This window comes from Martes martes (genome assembly GCF_963455335.1).
Source record: "Martes martes genome assembly, chromosome: 2".
NCBI lineage: Eukaryota > Metazoa > Chordata > Mammalia > Carnivora > Mustelidae > Martes > Martes martes.
In genome coordinates this window covers 29,185,886-29,209,054 of record NC_137889.1, presented here as the reverse complement: position 1 = coordinate 29,209,054, position 23,169 = coordinate 29,185,886, and the positions used below count along the sequence as shown (strand labels likewise).

Sequence of the window (23,169 nt, the reverse complement as noted above, 5' to 3'; positions counted from 1 at the left end):
ACTGAGGTTCCTGTGGGACCTTGTGGTTTTCCTCATCTAAAAAGACGTGAGTCAAGCAGACGACCTCTAAAATCACCCTTTCAGTTCTAACAGCCTACGATTTTCCCCAGGACTAATTTAGTCATATTTAAGATTTGACTGTTTAGCCAGTACTAATTTTGTTGAAGATTATTTTCATCGTTTACCAGGAGCGATGGTTATTTATTTACATCACAGACTCTTAACACAGCAAGCATGGTGCTCCAGGCAATAGCCCGAATATTTACTAATATTAACTCCTGACAATGCATCAGCTTACTTAATTTCTTCACTGCCTGTTATGCACTTAAAAGAGAACAAAAACATTTTAGATTAGCAAGAATTGTAGACTGAACAAACCTCTCATTTCTATTCGCTAGTCCGAATAATTTAAGCACTGATTATTACTGACTGAGAGCTTTAAAATAAATCGTGCACATTTAAACCAGAAAAATAATGAATGGTCAATTTAGGAACAAATCCATGAATAAATGATATCGTTTATTTGCACTCATACTTTCTTCTTGACTGATAGTAATATAAAAACTAAACTGCTATCCATAAACTCCCGCAACTCATTGTTTTAGGCAAATGAGCAACAGGGCCTCAATTCATTCAATCAATGCATAAATTCTTAAGAGCAACAACTATGCTTCCAGCACTGTTCTGGTCCGTGGTGATATGATAATGCACAAGACAGACGTGATCTTATGGGGTTTATGGTCTAAAGATGCGAAATGCTAAAATGTGCATCTATGACCATTCAATTAAAAATCATCTGGATGAAAACAGTGCTTTATGTTGTAAAAATTAAAATATAGGAATAACAAGATAAAATGCTCAAAATAGAACTGAGATTGCTTTGATCTGTCCTGCAAGCAAACATAAATATTCGAAGATAATAAAATATTCAGAGAAATAAAATACTCAAAAGCATGTTTACTATATTATAGACAATAAGGTGACAGAATATAGAAAGTTACCTCACAGTTTACTGGCTCTGCATTTATATTCACTCCTGAAATATATTTACAGGACTAATAATCACAAAAACAAGCTTATAAAAAGCAAACCTATCTGATCATTTAAAAGATAGTTCTAGGGGATCCTGAGTGGCTCAAACGGTTAAGTGTCTGCCTTTGGCTCAGGTTATGATCCTAGGGACTTGGGATCGAGTCCCACATCAGGCTCCCTGCTCAGTGGGAAGTCTGCCTCTGCCTGCCGCTCCTCCTGCTTGCACGTGCTCTGTCAAATAAATAAATAAATAAAATAAAAGATAGTTCTAGCAAATTTTAAGTATAATTATTTCATACCATTTGGAAGTAATTAAAAAGCAAGTCTATACCCAAAGAAAGCACAAAACCACCTATTTATGCAACATGCAAAATTAGTACTTAGAACCTTGGGTATGTAGATCTGTATACATATTTCCCATTTCTTATTTCTCTGGGTGACCAGAAATAGAGTGACTTTCTTCCATGAAACCGCCATCATTACTTAAAGAAGAGGCTTTTAGTTACAAATGTACCATGAAACAAAAGACAATTCTAAAGATGTCCATTACTCGCTTAATTTCTCCAGGGAGTTCTCAACACAGAACTGCTGTATTCATAACCCAAAAGTAGATGCTTGTAAGTTCTGAACAGGAAATATCTTTTTGTTTTGTTTTCTAAGACTTTATTTATTTATTTGACAGAGAGAGATCACAAGTAGGCAGAAAGGTAGGCAGAGAGTGAGGTCGAAGCAGGCTCCCTTCCGAGCAGAGAGCCCTATGCAGGGCTCGATTCCAGGACCTTGAGATCATGACCTGAGCCGAAGGCAGAGGCTTAACCTACTGAGCCACCCAGGCACCTCTCTGTTAGTAATCTTACATATTTTTAGCATCAGGTTTGTTTTTTTTTTAAGATTTTATTTATTTATTTGGAGAGAGCGAAAGAGAATGTGAGCATGAGTGGGGGGAGGAGCAGAGGGAGAGGGAGAAGCAGACTCCCCACTGACCATGGAGCCCGATGGAGGACTCGATCCCAGGACCCTGAGATCATGCCCTGAGCCGAAGGCAGAGACTTAACCCACTGAGCCGCCCAGGCACCCGATTCTTTTCTGTTTTACAGGGAGTTGACACACCAATACTAGCAAAACACCGTGACTCTTCCAAAGAGTTATTTCTCTCTCAGTTAACGTGAGAGCTGTACCACCAGCAGGGATGAATGCATTGCTCTCGGGATGCAACTGTAACTTATTATTCGGGCACGGTGCCATCCAGCTGCCGATACGTTTCACAGAAACAAATCCCAGAAGGGCATCTGTATTAAGGTCAGTAGTAACTTTGTAAAATCACGTATCTAAAATGACAAAAAGGGCATTGAGATCTTCCTCTGGTGTCGGAAGGCAGAGGCGCCTTGACATTCTCCCAACAGGCATGTCTCGCTGCACGTCCCCGTAAGACAGTTGCTGCTGCCCCTCTGGCTCCCAGGAGCTTTATTCCCACATGGTGCATGCGGGGCAGAGCAGCAAGATGGCCGCGCCCTGCCTTTTCCTCTAAACTGCCAGAGGTAGAATGAAGGAAACCTGACCTTCAGTGGAGGGTGGAGGGAAGCACTGAAGCATGTCTTCACCTTGCAGAGTGTGACTGTGGTCACCAAAATCAGATGTGAAAAGCTTTCACTGGGCTTTTAAAGTTTTGTGAATATTTATTCTATATTCAGTGCAATATCGTAAGGGGTGACTTTTTTTTTCACCGTGCATGGTCCAACTTGGAGGCTCTCTCTATATTTTTTTTAATACTTTTTATTTATTTGACAGACAGAGATCACAAGTAGGCAGAGAGAGGGGGGGAAGCAGGCTCCCTGCTGAGCAGAGAGCCCGATGCGGGGCTCGATACCAGGATCTGAGACCATGACCTGAGCTGAAGGCAGAGGCTTTAACCCACTGAGCCACCCAGGAGCCCCTTAGAGGCTCTCTTGGTAGAAGGAGTCTTGTGTAGATTTGATCTGAGAGAAGAATAAATGCACAGAGGTCTTGAGGACTATACTCTTTATTTTGTTAATTCCTGAGGAAAGATAGTGAATGGCCTTTGTCTCCTCTGCCTTCTTGAAGTAGACCCTAGCCCTTTCCCATGGGGTGTGAATAATGTACACATTTTGTAAAAAATCTAATGTTGCTTTCCAGATACAACAATATAAAATAACTATTTCTATTGAGGTTTTCCTTTCCTGTCAGGTTAAGGGCAACTGAGAACACACAATACAGGTGACATGTAAAAAAATAACAAAAGCAAAACACAACCCTTAAGACATACGTCTCCCATTTCTATCCAATTTAATATATGGAAAATTATGTATTTCATTTTCCATTCAACCCAGTATTCAAATAATTGGTTTTCTCTTGACAAACCCACTAGCTCATTTCCATAATTCCTGTATATATAACTCTTTCCCAAAATGGATAATGCATGAGCTGTTCCCTCCCACCACCCCCCAGGGAAGATTCCGGGTATAAAGCAAGGTGACCTCACTAAAACAAATTATAATCACAATCTATTTTCTGTATTTGAACTAATTTTTTTGGAACAATATACCAGTCTTCAATATTTTTCTCAGAAAGAGATGACAATTATTTTCAGTATTACCGCTATTATAACTGTTTATAAAAATCTAACTCTTCACGGGCTTCACCACAGGCTCCCTGTTTTTATTTATTTAAAGATAACTTAAAGTGGAGAATATAGAGAATACCACAATTTTAAAGCGTGAAATACTGTGCTTAATGCAAATACTGTCACTCTGCTGACAGAGAGGACAGAAAATACCAGAAGAATATAAAAGCAGGTTTGATACATACACAAATAATGTCAACTTAATATACAAATGAAAAACGTAGTGAGACAATGAACTTAGTACACCTTCCAAAACAATGTGCTCCAGTTAAATCAATTATCAATCACTACAATTATCTATCCCTTAGCTCAAGAACCACAAGAGTTAATAAACATATACAGAAAAATGATTCTCACTCACGCTATAAATATTCATTTGCAAAGCACTCTACTAGGTAATACAAGTTACCTTTGCCCATCAAGTCATAAGAGATAAGGAAGGGAAACGTTAGATCTAAAGAATTAATTGTCATGTATTTCAAAAGAGTAAGGGTGTGTGTCTATTATTTAAAATACAAGTGCCCATAACCCATTATTGTACCAATCCATTAAAATATCACTGCTAGTGTTCCTCTATTCTCCAAAAATCTATAGGTCAAAGTTCAAGTTAAACCTCAGGTTAAGAATATCTGCTCATCTTTTTTTTTTTTTAAAGATTTTATTTATTTATTTAACAGAGAGAGATCGATCACAAGTAGGCAGAGAGGTAGGCTGAGAGAGAGAGAGAGAGAGAGGAGGAAGCAGGCTCCCCGCGGAGCAGAGAGCCCTACGTGGGTGGGGCTCGATCCCAGGACCCTGAGACCAAGACCCGATCTGAAGGCAGAGGCTTAACCCACTGAGTCACCCAGGCGCCCCTCTGCCCATCTTTTTATGAATGTATTACGGATTTGGCATCTAACTCTCACCAATGGTCCAAAGCTATAGAATCTATACCAAATAAATACTTGATATGTACCATCAACAACGTGATAACTATTTACAAGAGTCTGTGTATAAGACCCCGTGAAAAGATGCACAGCCTATATTTATCAAGTTGTCCTCTGAGGGCTTAAAATTCAGACAACATTGACACAGACATACAAACAAGAAGATACCATCAGATGAACGAACACGGAAAAAATACTTAGATTTTTATGAACATTCAAACCCAGTAAATCATGTCACCCTTACTTGGTGCCCAGCACAATCCCAGACGTTGTTCCTCAGAAGGGCCACACGAATTACACACAATTTTCCTAACTGTGTACACGTGGGAAGTAAGGCTTAAAAGCTCCACTCACCGCCCAGGTTACACGAGGGGAAGGCCGAACAGTCTGGGCTCACGACGGCACAAGGAGAGCACAGACCGCAGCCTTCCTTTCAAGCGTGCTCTGAGGGAACCATAGCAGCCCCTCTCCACCACAGGAGGAAGGCAGCACTCCCGAAAGCCAGGCCAGTACTCAGGCGCTCCAGAAACCTCTGCCTGGTGCTGCTCAGTCAAATTCTCCTGCTGCTATGTTCTGAGCCGCACTATCTTTAAACATAGGAATTCTCGGGGCACCTGGGTGGCTCGGTGGGTTAAGCCTCTGCCTTCGGCTCAGGTCATGATCCCAGGGTCCTGGGATCGAGCCCCACATCGGGCTCTCTTCCTATCTGCCTGCCTCTCTGCCTACTTGTGATTTCTCTGTCAAAAAAAAAAAAAAAAAAAAATTAAATAAACATAGGAATTCTCCTTTGGCCCGCTAGTTAGGGAAAAAACAGAGCAAATGTTTCTTCTTAGTGACCACACCTCAGAAAAGGGATTTTTACTTTTGAGGTGGACAGCCAGATAATTTTTGGAGAACGCAAAATGCTGCTCCGTTCTGGAGTGCTACCCAAAGGCAGGATATCGTTTGGTTTAGGGAAGGCTAGACCAGAGGGGCAGGAGTGGGCCGCCCCCAAGACGGCTTGGCCCCAGGTGTATCCTTGTTAGCGGGATTTTGTTTCATCCCCTTCCCTGTGGAATATAAAAGTGCAGATACCATCCCTACTTTGTACGTCCTTCGTGCCAGTGGGTTTGGAGAGACGTCATGGAATCATCAAAATGATGACTTAAAATGTTCAGTTGGGTTTCACTTAAACACTGGCTACAGAGGTTCATGTTTTAGGCTCGGCTCAACCTCAACTGAAGTTACAAATGGGTAGGACATTGGCCTCCACCCAAAAAAAAACCCTGCTGTATATTCGCATATTACATGAATATACAACACAAACACAAAACAACCCTTTAATTTAAAAATCCATAACCTTTACTATAGTACAAACTCAAACTCGTAACTGGAAAGCAGTTTCCAAGTTTGAAAGGGAAGGAGGGGAAAAAGGAAGGACCAAAAACACAGCCTTTTTCGTATACTAAAGCATGTGAAACATAACACAAATGTTCCCAGTGTAGCCAGAAAACTAATGTGCCGTGTCCAAAATGACTTCCCTTATCTTCAAGCCGACTTTCCATCAACTACTATGAGAGTAAGTTACAAATCCTCTTCTTCTGAAATTGTCCTCCGATAGGATAGAAAGTCTGAGGAATACGATGCAGAAAGGGGAGAAGAGACAAGTTCAAGGACAACCAGAAACCCTTCTAAGTCCTGATAAACTTAAGAACAGAAAGAACATTCGAATCACAAAGCGCATGTATTTCTAAACATTAAATAGCAACACATACATTTATCTCCGTAGAAGAAAGCCCTCCTCTCATGAACATTTGTTTTCCTTTAAATATTTGTTGACTATCTCCCTTACTTTTTTTCTTCTTTGATTTTGGGATGCATTTCTTAATCAACTATTGCTGATTATAGCTATAATTGCTATTATATATGAGTGAAAATTCCTAAATAAATGGCCTACTACATGGCTGAAAAATAAACTTTAAGTTATAAAACCTTAGGGCATTAATAGAGAAATGTTTCTATGTATAATTAGTATTCAAACTTTTTATGTAAGGTTGAATTCTACGTTTTGAAAAAAAAACACAAAATGTGTAGGAATTTCAGGTTTCAATTCTGGAGTCCTTAAGTTTAAGACATTCGGTATGCAAAACATTTCACTATATTTGTAAGATTTATGTGTTCTGGAAAAGAAAAAATCATTCCAAATTGGAATTTAGACTTTTCCTTTTAAAGATGGGTTTTAGATTCACGACGGAATAGCTAAGGAGCTGCCATAACCTTTAAAATTGCAATTTGTCTCTACCACTACGAGGTTATATATAACAAACAGATGCCTTACAGTTACAAACACAAATATACACACTTCTTAAAAACCGGCTTTATCTAAATTTAACATTACTTATAAAGCAATATAGGCCACTCATAATGAGATGCATTTCCACTTGACAATAAAATTCAGTTACTTAAAATACTAGAAAAATTGTGCTGCTCTAGTACTATGAGGGTGAGCGAAGATTTTTGTTGTCATATTATCTCATAAAATAAAGCCACTCACTAGTGGCTCATTAAATTATTCACCACTCACTAGTATTTCCTCCTCACATCTCGATAATCTCTGTAGAAACAAGGTGGGTAAGAGAAAGCAAGATAACGGTTTTCTGGGGCACCTGGGTGGCTCAGTGGGTTAATCCTCTGCCTTCGGCTCAGGTCATGATCTCAGGGTCCTGGGATCGAGCCCCACATCGGGCTCTCTGCTCAGCGGGGAGCCTGCTTCCCCCTTCTCTCTGCCTGCTTCTCTGCCTACTTGTGATCTCTCTCTCTGTCAAATAAATAAATAAAATCCTAAAAAAAAAAAAAAAAGATAACGGTTTTCAAAAAATAAATAAATAAAAGTTCTACGTCGTGGTAGAAACGTGCTATGCTTCTCTCCAAGGGGAAATGCTAGTTGCCCTGACACTGTGACTTTATGCTGAATTCACTTTTTATGGATATCATATGACCTGATCTATGTATTGGAGAAAAATGCCACTGGTTCAATGATTTCCTAGCCTGGACTCCTTTATATATTACTTTTAACCTTTTTAAATTGCCGACTTTGAAGATTTCTTTCAAAGTTGTCATTACCCTGTTATTTAAAATCACACATAAAGCATAAAGCCAAACAACTAAAAGAGAAACCAAATTACAAACTATAGGATACTGACAACAGTTAGTCATGTATAATCTACAAAAGTGACCAGTGCATGTGGTTCAACCTAATAAAACATTCCCTGACTCTCACATCATTGAAACTAAAATTCAACAGCTGCCCAAGGAGCCAGCTGTCTGCCTGATGAAGCCGTGGAATGAAAGGTTTGGGACACTGTGGCTGAGCAAAGGCTACTTTCCATTAGTAATTACCTTTTTTTTTTTTTTTTTAAGAGAGAGAGTGCACATTCGTGCACGTGGTGAAAGAGAGGGAGAGCGAATCTTAAGCAGGCTCCACAGTGAGCATGGAGCCCAACAGAGGGCTCGATCTCATGACCCTGAGATCACGCCCTGAAACGAAATTGAAAGTCGGCCGCTTAAACAACTAAGCCACCGAGGTGCCCCAATAATACCTATCTTAAGAAACATGATGAACGGTACTACTACACTTCAAAAGGGCAGGAGGGGAGTACAGCTGAAGATGACTTGTGCTGGGTGAAATCAAGCATGATCAAGGAACAGGGACTTGGTGACCATGTTACAGCACTGGCCCATGATCCAACGGATTTAATCTTTCATACCTATTCTCAAAAATGGGTACCTCAATCACAGTAGGCTTCTTAAAGAATTTTAGCTAGGAGCTGAGGAAACAGTGTGAAGAAATGAGAGCAGATGCGTTAGTAAAAATCCTTTGTTCACATTTGATGTTTACACATACTATTTTTCTAATGCTGTAGGGAACTATTTATGTTATTTTTTTTTAAAGATTTTATTTATTTATTTGAGAGAGAGAGAGATCACAAGCAGGAATAAGGGCAGAAGCAGAAGCAGACTCGTCGCTGAGCAGGGAGCCCGATGTGGGATTCAATCCCAGGTCCCTGGGATCATGACCTGAGCCAAAGGCAGATGCTTATATGGGGAACCTTTTAAGTATGACTAAATCACTTTGAGGTCTCCGAACTTATTCAAAAGGAATTGCTGTAAGGGGCAACTGAAAGGTGCTTGTGAGATGCTAGGTTCTCCGAGGCACAAGTGCTAGTGAACATTAATTTCACAGACATCCCCCGCCAGTGACAATGGCATCATCACCATCAGAAGGATGTACCAGAATGTTCCCATTCAGGGTTCCTTGTGAACTCAGGCTATTTGGTCTCACTGGAGAATAAATGCCAGTTGAGGCAGCTAACTCTGATGAAATCAGGGCCCTTCTCTTCCCCACAGATTGCCCAGAATATCAAAGTAACTCAAGAAAAGCAGAAAGGAGACATTCTTTGGGGAATAGCAGTGTGATGCTCCTGGAGCACCCTCTGGAGGCCACAGGAAGGTGACAGCGGCAAAAAAAGAAAGAAAATTCTGGTCATAGCTGGCTTTCCAGGGGCCGCAGCCCACAGACCTCACTTGAGCTGGACTTGAAAATGTACGTATTCAATCTTAATCAAGGTGACATAAGACGAATGCATAATTAAGCTCTAGTTTGAATAATGCAAAAGAAATACAAGACGTAACATTCTCGAACAATTGCGTCGTTTTAAAACAGAAAAAAAAATGTGCTGATTTGTGTATTTTCAGCCTACATTCTGAATTCTTTCAGGAATTTATTGCAGAGGCATCTTTTAATAGTTAGAAGAGCGGAATGTGAAAATATGACATTTTCTTTAAGCACACAAGGTTAACCAGGGTCCTAATACTTAAACTTCTCAGAGCAGCTAGCTTCAGCTTATTAAAACTGAGAACAAATTAAGCTTTTTTTTTTTTTCCTAACACCTTACTTTTTCTAAAGCAACAAACACTGACATCTATTGGCATTTTGGTAGCTCACTTTTTAAAGAATCTATTAAAATTCATACAAGGACACATACATAGGATTATGATTAGGATGTGTAGGATTAGGGTGGGTCCAAAACATCACTTGTGCCTCTGGGGAAATTTCATTTTTATGTGCCTTATAAGCATATTTTCCTCTGGCTAAAATGAACCAGGATTTAGGTCAATAGTACCTGATTTAATTTTTTTGTATTTTCTGTTTATGAAGGGGAAAGCCCTAGGGTTAACTAAAATATGAGAAGTCCAGGGGCGCCTGGGTGGCTCAGTGGGTTAAGCCTCTGCCTTCGGCCCAGGTCATGATCTCAGGGTCCTGGGATTGAGCCCTGCATCTCAGGGTCCTGGGAAGGAGCCCCGCATCAGGCTCTCTGCTCAGCAGGGAGCCTGCTTCCCGCCTCCCCCCCCCCCACCGCCTGCCTCTCTGCCTACTTGTGATCTCTCTCTGTCAAGTAAATAAATAAAATCTTTAAAAAAAATAAAATAAAATATGAGAAGTCCATTAACTTGTCTCTTCGAGCAAATAAAATCACTCACTCCAAATACTGACATTCACTTTGTTTTCTTTCGTCCTAATAGAACATGATAAACTCTCAGGACTTGGTTAACGCCAAATTTAACGTGTTACTTCAAGAATGTTAATAAAGTGCTGAATTGGGAAGCATCACTCTCCTGGAACTTGAACACTACATACAACTATTCTGGTGAGGAGGGAGAAAACAGACAGTGAGAAGTACAGATTTCCCATGTCCATTATTTATTTATATATAGAAACACCTGCACTCAATTCTGGGCTCTTTGCTGGCAAGAAACTGTTACATTTGATAAAAAGATAACAAAGCAAATGTTCATAGGCACTTTCCTTTTCAAATGCTGCGATCTGTACTGGTCCCCAAAGAGAAGATTATACATTCTATATAATAAAGTGAGGTTTGAACGTCAACTCTTAAGTGTTGCCAGAAAAGGAGTCGTGTTTCAAAATCTTCTCATAGCTTGAAACCTCAACGTTTTTCTGCCAGAGATAAAATTATGTTGCACCTCGCTCTACTTTCAATATTTAGACTGAATTCAGGACCGTTTTCATCATACGTATGTGCAGTTATCGTATTTGACATATCCCCTTTTCTCTGTATTTACAGGTAGTAGATATTAATATTTATACTCACTCCAATCTAAAGCTGGTTTGGAGTTATTTTTTGACCATAAAAGGTAAATTTTGAAAATGATGTCAAATACCCTTGCAAAAACACAGACAATTTGCTTCTGAAGTCATTTTATAAACAGAGCTAACATTTATTGGGCGCTTCCTACACGTTGGGCTCTGTTTACAAGGCTTCCAGGGGTTATCTCACTTAAGCCTCATAATAACTTCTTGATAATAATAATGTGGTGCAATTTTTTACAAATAAGGAAATTAAGGCACGGAGTGATTAAATAACTTTCTCATAAGACCATTAGGGAACGGCAGCACTAGGATGTAAACCCAGGCAATCTGGCTATAGAGCTAAGAACTAGGCAGCCTGCTCCTTGCTGTCCGACAGCTAGGCATTTTTATACTCCCTAAACAAAATACACAAAAATACACAAAGTACCTCTTAGAACATGCTACGATATTTAATAAATATTAGGTCCCTCATTAAAAAAATATAAAAGCCTCCAGTATAGTGCCCTGCATCGAGTAAGGTATCCCCTACTCTCATACTTGTTCAATGCTTTCTGGTTATTTACATATATTTATTTTTCTCCTCATTCTTCCATCAGTTACTACTTTATCATTCCGTAGGTATGAGAATAAGATCCCAAGTTTCTCCCTCTCTTTCTGCTTCAAAATAATTCTTCAAAAGAAATCCCAGTTCATCCTATAAATAAGACTTCGTGTTTTGAGTAATTACAGAAGGTCAGTGGCCAGAAGTAACCAGGTTGAAAGAGATCAGTGGACATTCCTCCTGCTCTGTAAATACACACCGCCCTGCTAGTGACAGCACACTTTACATCCAAGAATGTTTACAAGCACTTCACTCCCGGGAGCCACTTAAAGAAACAGGTGGGTGATGTCATCCAGGGAGCACACGGACCACTGCTCCCCATATGCTATACTAAGTTTCACATGTCGTCACAAACGCCCCATCTACCAAGATTGCAGGGAGACTCAATAGCTCCAGAACGTGGCTTAGCTTGATAATGAATTTGTTCCAGGTTATTTAAAAAAAGGGGGGGGGAGGGATCTTTTTTTGAAGAAAAACATATCAGCACATGGAAATTCATAAAGGAAGTTCTGAGCTGTAAGAGCAAAGCAAACAAAACAAAACAAAACTCTGGTTTTGTCATTGGGGCTTTGATAGGAAGTTTGTTGAGCTAAATCAATAAGAAGAGGATGGATATGGGAGGTCTAGAATCTAGGAGGCCCAGGATATTACAGGGCCCCTGGTACTACATGGATCCGTGTTACAAAGCCCAGGATTTGCTGAGGTTGCTTATTTTGAGCAAAGAAGAGGCACCAATGAGCCCAAGGGCTTAGGACCTATTAGAGCCATTATTATGGAATAGATAATTCTGTTGAACATCTGCAGCCCCAATAGTGTGCAACTCAATATTCAGTTAATTGTATAAAAATGTGGATGCTATGCAACATAGCCATGTATGTATCACATATCAGTCACACATGTCATATGAAAGTTAAAGAAGCCTTTTTCCCCTGAAAATTTCCCTCCGACAGATGTGTTTATGCCTCTATATATAATAGACCGCACTGCGGGACTGAGAGGCTGTTATCTCAGCATTATATCTCCCCCGACTGTCGTGAAGTAATGTAATAACATCCAAAGAGAAGCTGGGCGGTTACATGTGCAACATCTAGCAGTTTCCGTGGCCACTTTAAGCAAGGGGGGAAACATGGGACCGCAGGAGACAAACACAGGAGCTCCTGACCAGCTGGGTGTGCTCCCAGGTCCTCATCAGGGCTGGCATGTTAAGTGGCAACACTATAGTCATGGCACCAGAAGTCATTCTTGGGAGGATGCCTGAGGACTTGAGTGCAAAGAAAGTTGAAAGGGGGGTGTGAGTTGCTCCCACAAGACATTATGCCTATCAGTTACTTATTCCCCTAAGATAAAGACAAGGACCCTGGCAACGCCCCATTATGAGGAAAATGACAAGGAGAGAAACACGATTTGAAAGCAATACTATCAATGCCGCGTGCTTTCACATAGAGCTGGTTTCAAGATGGCCATTCTTTTCAAATCAATCGAAGAATCAATATTCTTATGTGGTTTATGTGATTTAAAGAATTTTTTACCCCCTCCAAGGTGCCCTGGAAGAGGTAAAAGTTTCCTCCCCAAAGATGAGGACCACCTGACAGAAAAGGGAGATTAAATATATTGTGAACGAACCTAGAGCCTAGGGCATCTCAAGAAGACAGTAAAGAGAATAGTCACTCAAAGACGCCAGTCCATGTGGTTTAGAGGAAATCACAGCTGTGGACTAGAGTGCAGAATGAGAGTCAGTGAGGAAAGCTCCTGAACTCGGTATCAAGGGAGAACATTAGGTCGTCACAACACAGCTGCCCACCTCATAGATAAGATCTGCAGGACACAGAAATGCCTGCTTGCTCTTAAATCTACCTGCTTATCTGAAATGTCTTTGCGTAGGCACTGCTACTATAAACCCTTGACAAAAAGCAAACCTGTTACCTAAAAAGGATGCCACTTCAAACCAATGCTCCTCCTTAATTCATCAGACCACCTACAGAGGACCACGGAAACTTCTGAAGGCAGAGTTCATGGGCAGGACAGGGGAACACCTAAAGGTCCCCACAAATGCCTACAACTTTACAGTTTGGATTCTGTCCAAGGTCTTTTTAATTTACCACGATGACTTTTGAAAGGACAGCCGATAAAGTCACTCACAGAGTTTACTAATTTGGCTCCCCATTTCATACCTTGTCTCCAAAACACAGGGTAAAAGTAAAGACAATCTCAGTATGCCCTCACGAAGTAAATAAGGTGAATCTGATCAGCAGTATCTTATTATACAAGCATGCACAGCAATGGTCAGTGGCCAAACAATTACTCTTTGTTCAATTTCTGTTTTGCTCAAAACCTGTGGAAGGTCCCTGCCAGTAAGTCAGGTTCTGAAATGCTATCAGTGATGCCAATAAGAGGACTAAGCAAATCTTGTTTTCTTCCTACAAGGAACAGACAAATCTTTCTGCTTATCTTCTCAGCCACAGTATTACCAAGTGCCAGTGAATTAAAATTTCAGAAGTGCTTTCTAAAATGTGCTGGGGGATGCTTTAAGTGACTTAAGGGTTCTGGATCAATGAACAACTGGGCACTGCAGAGACAGAAAAAAAAGCCCTTATACTGCACCCTCCCCTCTCTTTTTTAAAGCATCTTCTTCACTCTCTCATCAGCAAGTATTTATTCGGGATGCTTGCTCGATTCAAGACAATATCTAAAGGGGTCAGCTCCTCTTAGGGAAATCCAAGGTGAAACCATCAATCACATCCGTGTTCTGATTATTAAATTCAAGATTTGTCTCTAGAAAGCCTCAACTGCCGCTTCATCCTATTATATAACCAGTAAGCAACTGGGTTTAGAACTGTAGATACACTTTGCTTTTCGGAATCCCTTGGGAACATAAATTAACCGTACTTATCAAGGAGGTCCTGAAAAACAGAACTGCTAAATTTAAAGTTTGAGAACTTATTTGGAGCCGACCTGGTTCCTGGCACTGGGCTAGATTTTATCTGCTTCGCTGACCTCTAGGAATCCCTCTCAACTGACCTGAGGTCCAGTATCGCAGGGCTGAACCAGGGTGCACGTACGCACACACCGCGACCCTGCACACCGCTCGCCCCAAGCCCCGCCGCGCACCAGCTCCGGGGGCCTCTCCCTCGACCACCCGGCTCTTCCAAACCGGCCAGGCACGCCAAGTGGAGACCCGTTCCCGCTTTTCTCGCTAGAGGGCAGACGGGGCCCGTGCAAAGCCCTCCTGGCGCCGAAGGAGCGCGCACCCAGCCTCCGCTCCCGCACTCCCGTCCGGCTCCCGGCTGGGCTCAGCTGCGGGGCGCTAGGAAAAGGCCGAGCCACGGAGCGCTACGCGACCGGGACCCTCGGAGGGCGCGGGTGGCTGCTGCAGCCCCCAACCCTACGCGCGGGGTGCGGGAGCCCGGGTGAGGCCCCGCGCCCAGGTGAGGGGCGGCCCCACCGAGAGCCAGAACCTCCCGGCTCGGCGGACGCCCAGGAGCAGCGCCAGGCGCCCGGAGCGCAGGGCGCGGAGAGCCGAGGGAGAGGCGACGGCAGCGGAGGAGGAGGAAGAGGATCGGGGAGCCGCGCCGCGCTGCGCACTCACCTGGGCTCTGGCCGCCCGCGGGGAGCGCGGGCTTCTTGCCGGAGCCTCGGTCCTTCTTGCCCTTCCCCTTGCCTCTGCCTTCTTTGCGCTCAGACATCTCGCCCGAGAAACGCACGCTCTACGCGGACCGCTCCCGGCGAAGGCGACGCGCCACAAGTTTGGTCCGAGGGCTTGGATCGGGTTTGGGAAAAGTTTGTCCCTCGAGGGGGAGAGCGCGCGGCCGAGCTGCGGCACTCGCGCGGCGCGGGGGCGTCTCCTGTCGCCTGCGGGGAGCGGCGCGGACGCGGCGTGCGGTCCGGGCCACCTGGGGCTGGCGCTCGCTCCGTCAGCCGGTCGCCCTCGCTCTCGGGGCCGCTCCTGTCGCCCGGGGAAGTCCTCGGCTCCCGCCGCGCTGGGGCCCGCCGCTGTCGGCTCCGGCGGTGGCGTCCGTCCGGCGCGCTCGCAGCCCGAGGAGGGAGAGGCGTTCACCGTCCTGCCCGCGCTCCCATCGCCCAGGCAGCCGCCGCCGCTCAGCTCCTGCCCTCCGCGCGAGCCCGGAGTTCCGACAAGTTTGGGGGAACTCCTCGCCGGCTCTTTTTCAATTGCCCCACAGCCACCCACCTCCCGCCCGCAGGTTGGAGACTGGCGCCTCCTTCTCCCCCTCCCCTTGCCTCGCCCCCTCCCTCTTCCCCACCACACCCCCACCCCGAGGCGCGGACACGCCACCGGGAGGAGCCTGGGCTCGGCGCTCCCGGGCGCAGCCCCTTTCCCTCCCCGAGCCTGGCCGGGCGGGGGGCGGCGGCGCGCGGCGCGGCTGCCGGGAAGCCCCGACAGGGGTCGCTGGAAGCTGCGCGGAGACGCCGCCGCCGCCGTCACCGTCGCGGGAAGCGAACCGAGCGGCCCCGGGAGATTCAAAGGCCGAGAAAGGGACCCAGGGGGCTCCTCGCTCTCCTCCGCTGCGGGGCAGCCCCGGAGGGCTGCTCGGTTCCCAGGAGTGCGCAGAGACGTTGGAAAAAAAGTCTGGAGCTCTTGACACCTGCCCCCCGGCCCCAATTAAGGCTCTGGAACCCTCGGGAAGGAGAAGAACTTAATGCCTTTGTTCCAGGAGAGTTCGGGGTTCGTTCCTTTCCTACTTTAGTGAAAGTCCCACACACGTGTACGGCAAAGACAAACCAAGTGCAAGGGAACATGGGTGTAAGACTGTTCCAGGTACACAGGAAGGGCTCAGGGAACCCTAACGATGGACAGATCGCACCATCTTCGCAGACTTGCTCCGTGAAATGTGTGTGTATCCTGCTTTCATGTGTTTCCCAACGTGCCTGTCATAATTCTCATCGTTAGCTTTTTAAAAAAAATAAATAGTAATAATCTAGCCTCTTCAGAGAGGGTGTCCTAAACTCATTCTCTCACTACAACTTGATTTTCAAAGGAATTGATAAGACCTGCATTAAAAGACGATCAACAATAAAATTACTGCAATGGCTGGGGGAGAAATGGGGTGGTGGTGGGGAGTCACTCAATTCCTGCCCAGTGAGAAAACAAGCAGGGAGGGGTAGAGTTGGGCTAGAGCACTTTAATTCATTAATGCCAGCTTCGTCGGATTCAAACTTTCCTCGGGACTGCGAGTGAAACCTACTTCTCTTTCCCTTGTCCTCCCTCTGGTGGAGAATTCTAAAGAGCAGTGAAATCAAGAAAAATGCTGGCACACACTGTTGCAAAGGACAGAAGTTAGAAGCCAGAGTAATCCACACCACGGAATGATCCAGAATCATGAAAAGAACACATCCTCCTAGTTAGATCACAGATGTGGCTAACTTAGAACGCTAATTTACAGCGATAGACTCCCGCGGTGGTCAGGAAGAGCTGAATATGAACAACCATAGGTGAAATTCACTTACTCCAACAAAAAACGTGCTCCTGAAGCTCATGCTAACCGAAGTATTCCATGCTTCCAGACTTCTCGGTATATATTGTAGTTGCCACCATTTAAATAAAGATGAAATCTGGAGTGCCCCCTTGCTATATATGTGGGAAGGGAGGGGGCAAAAACATGCATTTTAAAACATCCTAAAGTAAAAAGAATTTTATTCTTGTTTAATCTGCAGGGTAGTAAGAACTGCTCAGAGATATCTTAGCAGTATTGCCATCATTATTTATTTTGAAAAAGTTCGATGGGGGCGCCTGGTTGGCTCAGTGGATTAAAGTCTCTGCCTTCTGCTCAGGTCATGATCCCAGGGTCCTGGGATCCAGCCCCCACCGGGCTCTCTGCTCAGCAGGGAGCCTGCTTCCCCATCTCTCTCTGCCTGCCTCTCTGCCTGCTTGTGATCATTGTCTGTCAAATAAATAAATAAAATCTTTAAAAAAAAAAAAGGAAAAGAAAAAGTTTGATGTCCAGGTATCTTCTGATGACCCTTCAACAAACACCAAATATAAATTTCGCCAGGCTATAAGAACAGCAAAATCGGAGGAAAGATTATGAATAAGCCTGAATAGCACTGTAATATTCCACAGAGTCTAGTGTAAAATGAAATCTGAATGTTGGCTGAAATAGCTCTGTTTTCCCAGGAGGGGCCACTGCTCAACAAGAAGGGAACAGCAAAATTCAGAAAAAGGGAGCCCTTTCAAAAAAAGGTACTTTTTTCCAGGATATAAGACCCTTCACAGACTTTTTATACAATGGATAAATGTTATCGAATGCATCATTATTTTAGAATTGAAGAATATAAAGCAAAAATGTATCCTGGAATAAAAAGCTTTGGGTCCATCCAAACTAAAGGATGGCAGTAGTAAAAACCCTTACCTATGGAATTACTATCAGTCAGCTTGGTTTGGGGTCTAGATGTTTTACTTTTCAAACAGCTTATTAATTCCTTATTACAGTAATTTTGCAGTGAGGATAATGGAAGAGCCTACAATTTTATCATAATTCTCCATTTGAAGGAATCTGTAATACTAGTGGACGGTCTTCCCAAAGTGAGAATTGAAGGACCACAGAAGAGATTGTTGCTAATGCAGGAGCTTTATAGTAAAACATGGCGGTCACGAAGTAACAGCGGGATTCCTATGGAAATACTCTGGCCTGGGGAATTAGGGAAAATGAAGGGAGGAAGCTGAGTAGAAGTGAGCATGCAATAATTGTTCTTTTTTGGTTTGATGTGCTAGAGAGAGAGAGAGAGAGAGAACAAAGAGGACGAAAATTGCAATGATAAATGCTGAAAGAACATTTAAGAAGGATGATGAAGGGGCAGTTGGATGACTGAGCTTCCTGGGACTATGTTTAGAATTTGGAGTCATATTTTAGTAGTCAGTTGCCGCTGAATTGTCAGAAAATGTATGACAAAGTCCAAACTTTGTTTTCTACTGATGCATTGCTTAAATGTGTCTTTATCCTTTATGTTATTTAATGTTAATTTTTTGAGGGTTGTTTTATTCTATTAGTTACGATTAGGTAAAAGGTTAACAAAATAAAAGTCCATTTCTTTGATAATTAAAATATTTATAAGATTTTTCAAGAGCTTGAGATTGTCCTTAAATTATTCATCTCTATGGTCAGGAAGTGGCAAATGATTTTGTACAGTTGTTTTTTTGTCATTTTGTTTTGTTTCCTTTTTAAAAAAAACTTAGAAATGATCAGAAAAAAAAGGATGGAGAAAGGAAGAAGAATATTTTTACTTTCTTGAGGATCAAAATATGAACCTGAATTGTATAATTTAGGAATGATGACATATCTTCATGGTATAATTTTCCTAATTCGTTATGTATTGTTTAGCTCCTAGAGTATGTATCATTGAGATTTTATCAGCTCTCAAGTAACATATGTCAATCTGTCAACATTTGTCAACTCCTGAAAAACAGTGGAAATTTATAAATAAGCAACTTGAGAAATAAAGACAAAATGGAGATCTTATATTAAATGACAACTTAAAATAAATGCAGTCTTGTGCCATAACATTTTTCTTTGGTGAAGCTTACCTTTTAGAAACACTCTTAGAATCTACAAAGCTAACCGAATATGTCCTTTATCTCAGTAATTCCCATTTGGAAATTAATTAATTCCCAAGAATTAATTAATTCCCAAGAAATTAAATAAATAAATAAATAAAATGAAAGAACATTAACATGTGAAGATAGACTGTAGTTTTTGCAAATTATGTGCATACTGACAGTAATGAGAATTTAATTTAGAATTAAATAGGTACTTTTAACTTTTTAAAAATAGAGAACTTAAGATAATTTTTTTTAAAAAACTTTGCAACAAAGTTGGCATTAATGAAGATGTATGAATGCTAAAGAAAATCTCACTCATCAGAATGGGCTCCAAAACAACCACTAAATGTGCCCGACTTATTCATTCAGTCATCGAGCACCTACTGAACCAAATGCTAGATAGTAGAGAAATAGAAAAAAAAAAAAGTCCCTATTCGCATAAAGTTAAAATACTGTGAGAGAGGCATAAAAACAAAGTTATTATAATACAAACAAAAAGCAGGGCCAGGAAAGTTTTCCAGGGCCTGAGGCTCATAAAATTTGGGGCCTATTTTTGAAAGGAAAAAAACCAATAATATTAAAAATACAAACTTAAATCCAAGAACTTTAAAGGACCCTAGGATGTGAGAGATCTTGAAGTTTATTAGCTTCATGGTAGTTTCACCTCTGGCAACTGCAAACATATCCCACCCTCTGCAACATTATAGTAATGGTAAACAACAAGTGCATACTATCTTAGAGTTTAGATACTACTCTCCCTATGAATAGAAGACATTAATAAGCAATCAAAAGGGATACACACAAAACTGAAACAAGCAAAGACAATCTTGTGAGGAAAATGTGATGAAAGGAGCCTTAAGAATTCACAGATGAGCAATTGTCTTGTATGTTTGGTTAGACTATTAGAACCAATCTGCAAGTTGGGTTTGGTAAACAAAAGGCTTCTGACGCAGGAGATGCCCTGGCAAGACTGGAAAGCTGTCCTCCATTACATTTGGCAAATATTTGACAGAATTGCTAACAAATCATAGTCTGTCTGCTGTGAAGAGAATCAGCTTGATAACAAAATTGTGAGTTTAGAATCCCCCCAAAAAACAAATATAAAACTGGGCGCCTGGGTGGCTCAGTCCTTAAGCATCTGCCTTCCACTCAGGTCATCATCCCAGCTTCCTGGGATGGAACCCTGCTTGGGGCTCCCTGATCAGCCGGAAGCCTGCTTCGCCCTCTCCCATTCCCCCTGCTTGTGTTCCCTCTCTGGCTGTCTCTATCTCTGTCAAATAAATAAAACCTTAAAAAAAAAAAACCAGAAAACTGTCAGGTTCAAAAAACATTAAGTAGAATCTACACTTATGTTGTTATGCATATTATGTGATGATTACTGTTGTTATTATTATTATTAAGATTACTCTTGTGCATGACTGTAGGGATACATCATATATTAAAAATGGGTTATATAGCTGAATACTAGTGCCCAATTTCTTTTCATGGACTCTATTTGATAAACAGGGCCAGTATCATAAATCTTTTCTGGAGTAAGGTGGAGATAGAAGACTCAATAATTTTCAGGGCGCCTGGTGGCTCAGTTGGTTGGGAATCTGCCTTCCGCTCAGGTCACGGTTCAGGGGTCCTGGGATCAAGCCCCATGTTGGAGAAGGCTGCTTCTCCCTCTCCTCCTGACTTGTGATTTCCCTTTCAAATAAATAAACAAAATCTTTTTTTTTTTTTAAGAAGAAGACTTGAGAGTTTTTGAAACATTTTAATTTCTTTTAAGAACATAGTTTCAGGCAACTTTTTGGTTTCTCTTCTTCCTTACCTCCACACTAATTAATTACCTTTATCTTCCTCAATCCCCTTGCAACAGGTACTTAATTCAGATGTGCCTGTGATACAAATACCTCAAATTTATATATACATATATGTACGCCTATACATACACAGACATAGATGTGTGTACACATCTATGTGTGTGTGTACATATATGTGTGTGGATATATAGTTATTTTTCTCTTTCCATTATTGGGAATGAGAAACATTATATTTGAATGTGAGCTTATAAAAACAGAGGTTATGTAACATTTGTATGCCTTTTTCCTCTTGCTATCCATTAGATTCCCACCACCAAGCTTTGCATCTGATAAGCACTGGTTTTCCATAAAATGAATTTAAATAGAGTAGAATGAATATAAAAAGCCTGCTTCTGATATCACCATTTTCTGTCAATCAATTACTAATTATCTACTCTACAATCATCTTTGACACCATTTCTGCATCCAGTCCCTCCCCATGTCCTGTCATTTTGACTTCAGTCTTCTTTTATCCCTCTTCATTAACTACCACCTAAATCCACACCTTCATACTTTCTTCGCCTTGACCATAGTAAAGCTTTTCTACCTGGACTCTTGCTCCCTCTAGTTATTTTGGCACAGAAGTAGTCAGAGAAGTCTTTTTGAAATGCAAATCTAGCCCAGCCAACTTTGCTTCCCAGAATCCTATCAAATGCCCTTGAAGAGCCAGGTCCTGCCTGACTCCAGCCTTCTATGAGTATGCTTCATCCCTCCCTCTCCTTGGCTTCACAGAGACCTCTTTGCAACATGCTCTAAAGCTGGCCATTCTTTCTGGCCCCAGTGCCTTTGTACCTGCTGTTTCCTCTGCCTGAATTTTTCCACAACCAACCCACTTTGTCTAATTTCACTTAACTCTCAGGCTTCAGTTGAATTTCACTTGCTTAGAAAAGCTGTCCACTGCCTTTGAAAACTGTTTTAATCTCCTTTCATACTTTTGCATCTGCTTCGTAACATTTCTTCTTGTCTGTTACTCTATCACTGTTTCTGTGATTTTTTTTTTTTAAACAATGATCTGCTCTGGACATTAATCTCTTTGAAGGCGAAGACTGACAATGTCATGTTCTTTGTTACATCTCTTCTGATCATAGCCAATTACATACATTTTGTTAATTGGTGGATAAATGAGGAAAAATAGAATGACTTTCCATGTGTATACAAGACTATACATACAGTAGGTGTGTGTACTTAGGTTTATTTGACCAAATTTTAAATGGTAATGATGTTGATCATACTAAGCAGGACACTTTGGGATAACTTCTGTTGAAATAAGCCTTTCCGAGAACAAACACATAAAATAAAAATTTTGACTTATCAGTACAATCTCTCAATGCTTTAGGAGATGAGGTGATGACTTCTGTGAAATGGTAAAACCCCAAGAAGGATAATGACTTTTTTCCCTAAATTGCCTCTGCAAGATTACATTTATTGGCTCCATTTCCTCCCTTGGATTCTTGCGAGGGGTCAGAGAGATCCATAAAACAGCTAGGTTTTAGCAAGGATGTTCTAACAAAAGGATAATGGATGAAAACCTGCAAACACAGCATTGTTAACGGGGTTAAAGACCCCTTTCTAGCTGGGGATAGTATAAGGTTGTTCTCACCATTAAAGTATTTTTCATTTTGCAGACCAGTGGTTAAGTCCCCATTTGGTCACTGCAGCAAGTGGCTCCCCATAACCACGTTAGAACTAGAACTTTGCGTTTCATTTTAATCCTCTAATATTTTGCTCCCTTCTCGTCATTTGTATCTGTGAAGCAAATGCAAAGGGACTTCTCCATGCATACTTGGGGTTCAGTTTGTGTGCATATCTAGTAACAGCCGAGAGAGAAGCAGATGCATCCATGTCTTTTAAGAATTGCCCCATAAGATCCACTCCAAGGTTAACATAATTTCCTTTCAAGAGGCACTTTACTCATTGTTGTGAAAAGATTCACCCCTGTGAAATTTATAATAATGTTAAAATACAAATTCAATGTCATGAGTGATGAATTAGTACTTCAAATATTTGAGTAGTAAGAGTAATTTAACAGATCAACTCTTTGCTTCAGTATGTCCCATAAGAGACACCTGGGGGAAAGCATTTCCAAAACAGATTATAGTATATAGGAGATTACTTCATAATGTCATGATGATAACTGGGCTGTATGAAAGGAAACACTGACCTACAAATTCTGTACCTGGCTCTGGAATATAATAACATCACAATTATTCTTTTTCTTTCTTTCCCACATAACTTCTTCTTTCTTATTAATCTTTATGAATTCTCTCCCTCTCCTCCTCCCCCTTTTTTCAGGTCCTCAGCATGTTAGAGCCCAGTGCTTCACGTATCTGATTTGACTAGGGATTTCTAGTTTTCGGTTAACAGCCAAGTATTAAGTTCTCAGAGGAATGTTACAGTCATCTCCACCCCTGGACCCAGGCCTAGA

The 23,169-nt window shown here is 41.8% G+C and overlaps 1 protein-coding gene across 4 annotated transcripts in view; it reads right to left on the bottom strand.

Moving 5' to 3' along the window:
• Positions 1-23,169, bottom strand: part of NRG1 (neuregulin 1) — a gene marked incomplete at both ends in the record, with an annotated part of 1,090,467 nt that overhangs the window by 201,948 nt on the left and 865,350 nt on the right. For 3 of the 4 annotated variants that reach the window (XM_080796240.1, XM_080796238.1, XM_080796241.1), the window contains one exon: positions 14,935-15,591. The exons of the other annotated variant lie outside the window; for it this stretch is intronic. In XM_080796240.1, the coding sequence (XP_080652366.1) occupies positions 14,935-15,031 (97 nt within the window). Of the gene's footprint in view, positions 1-14,934; positions 15,592-23,169 lie in introns of those variants that run through there. 4 annotated transcript variants of the gene reach the window in all.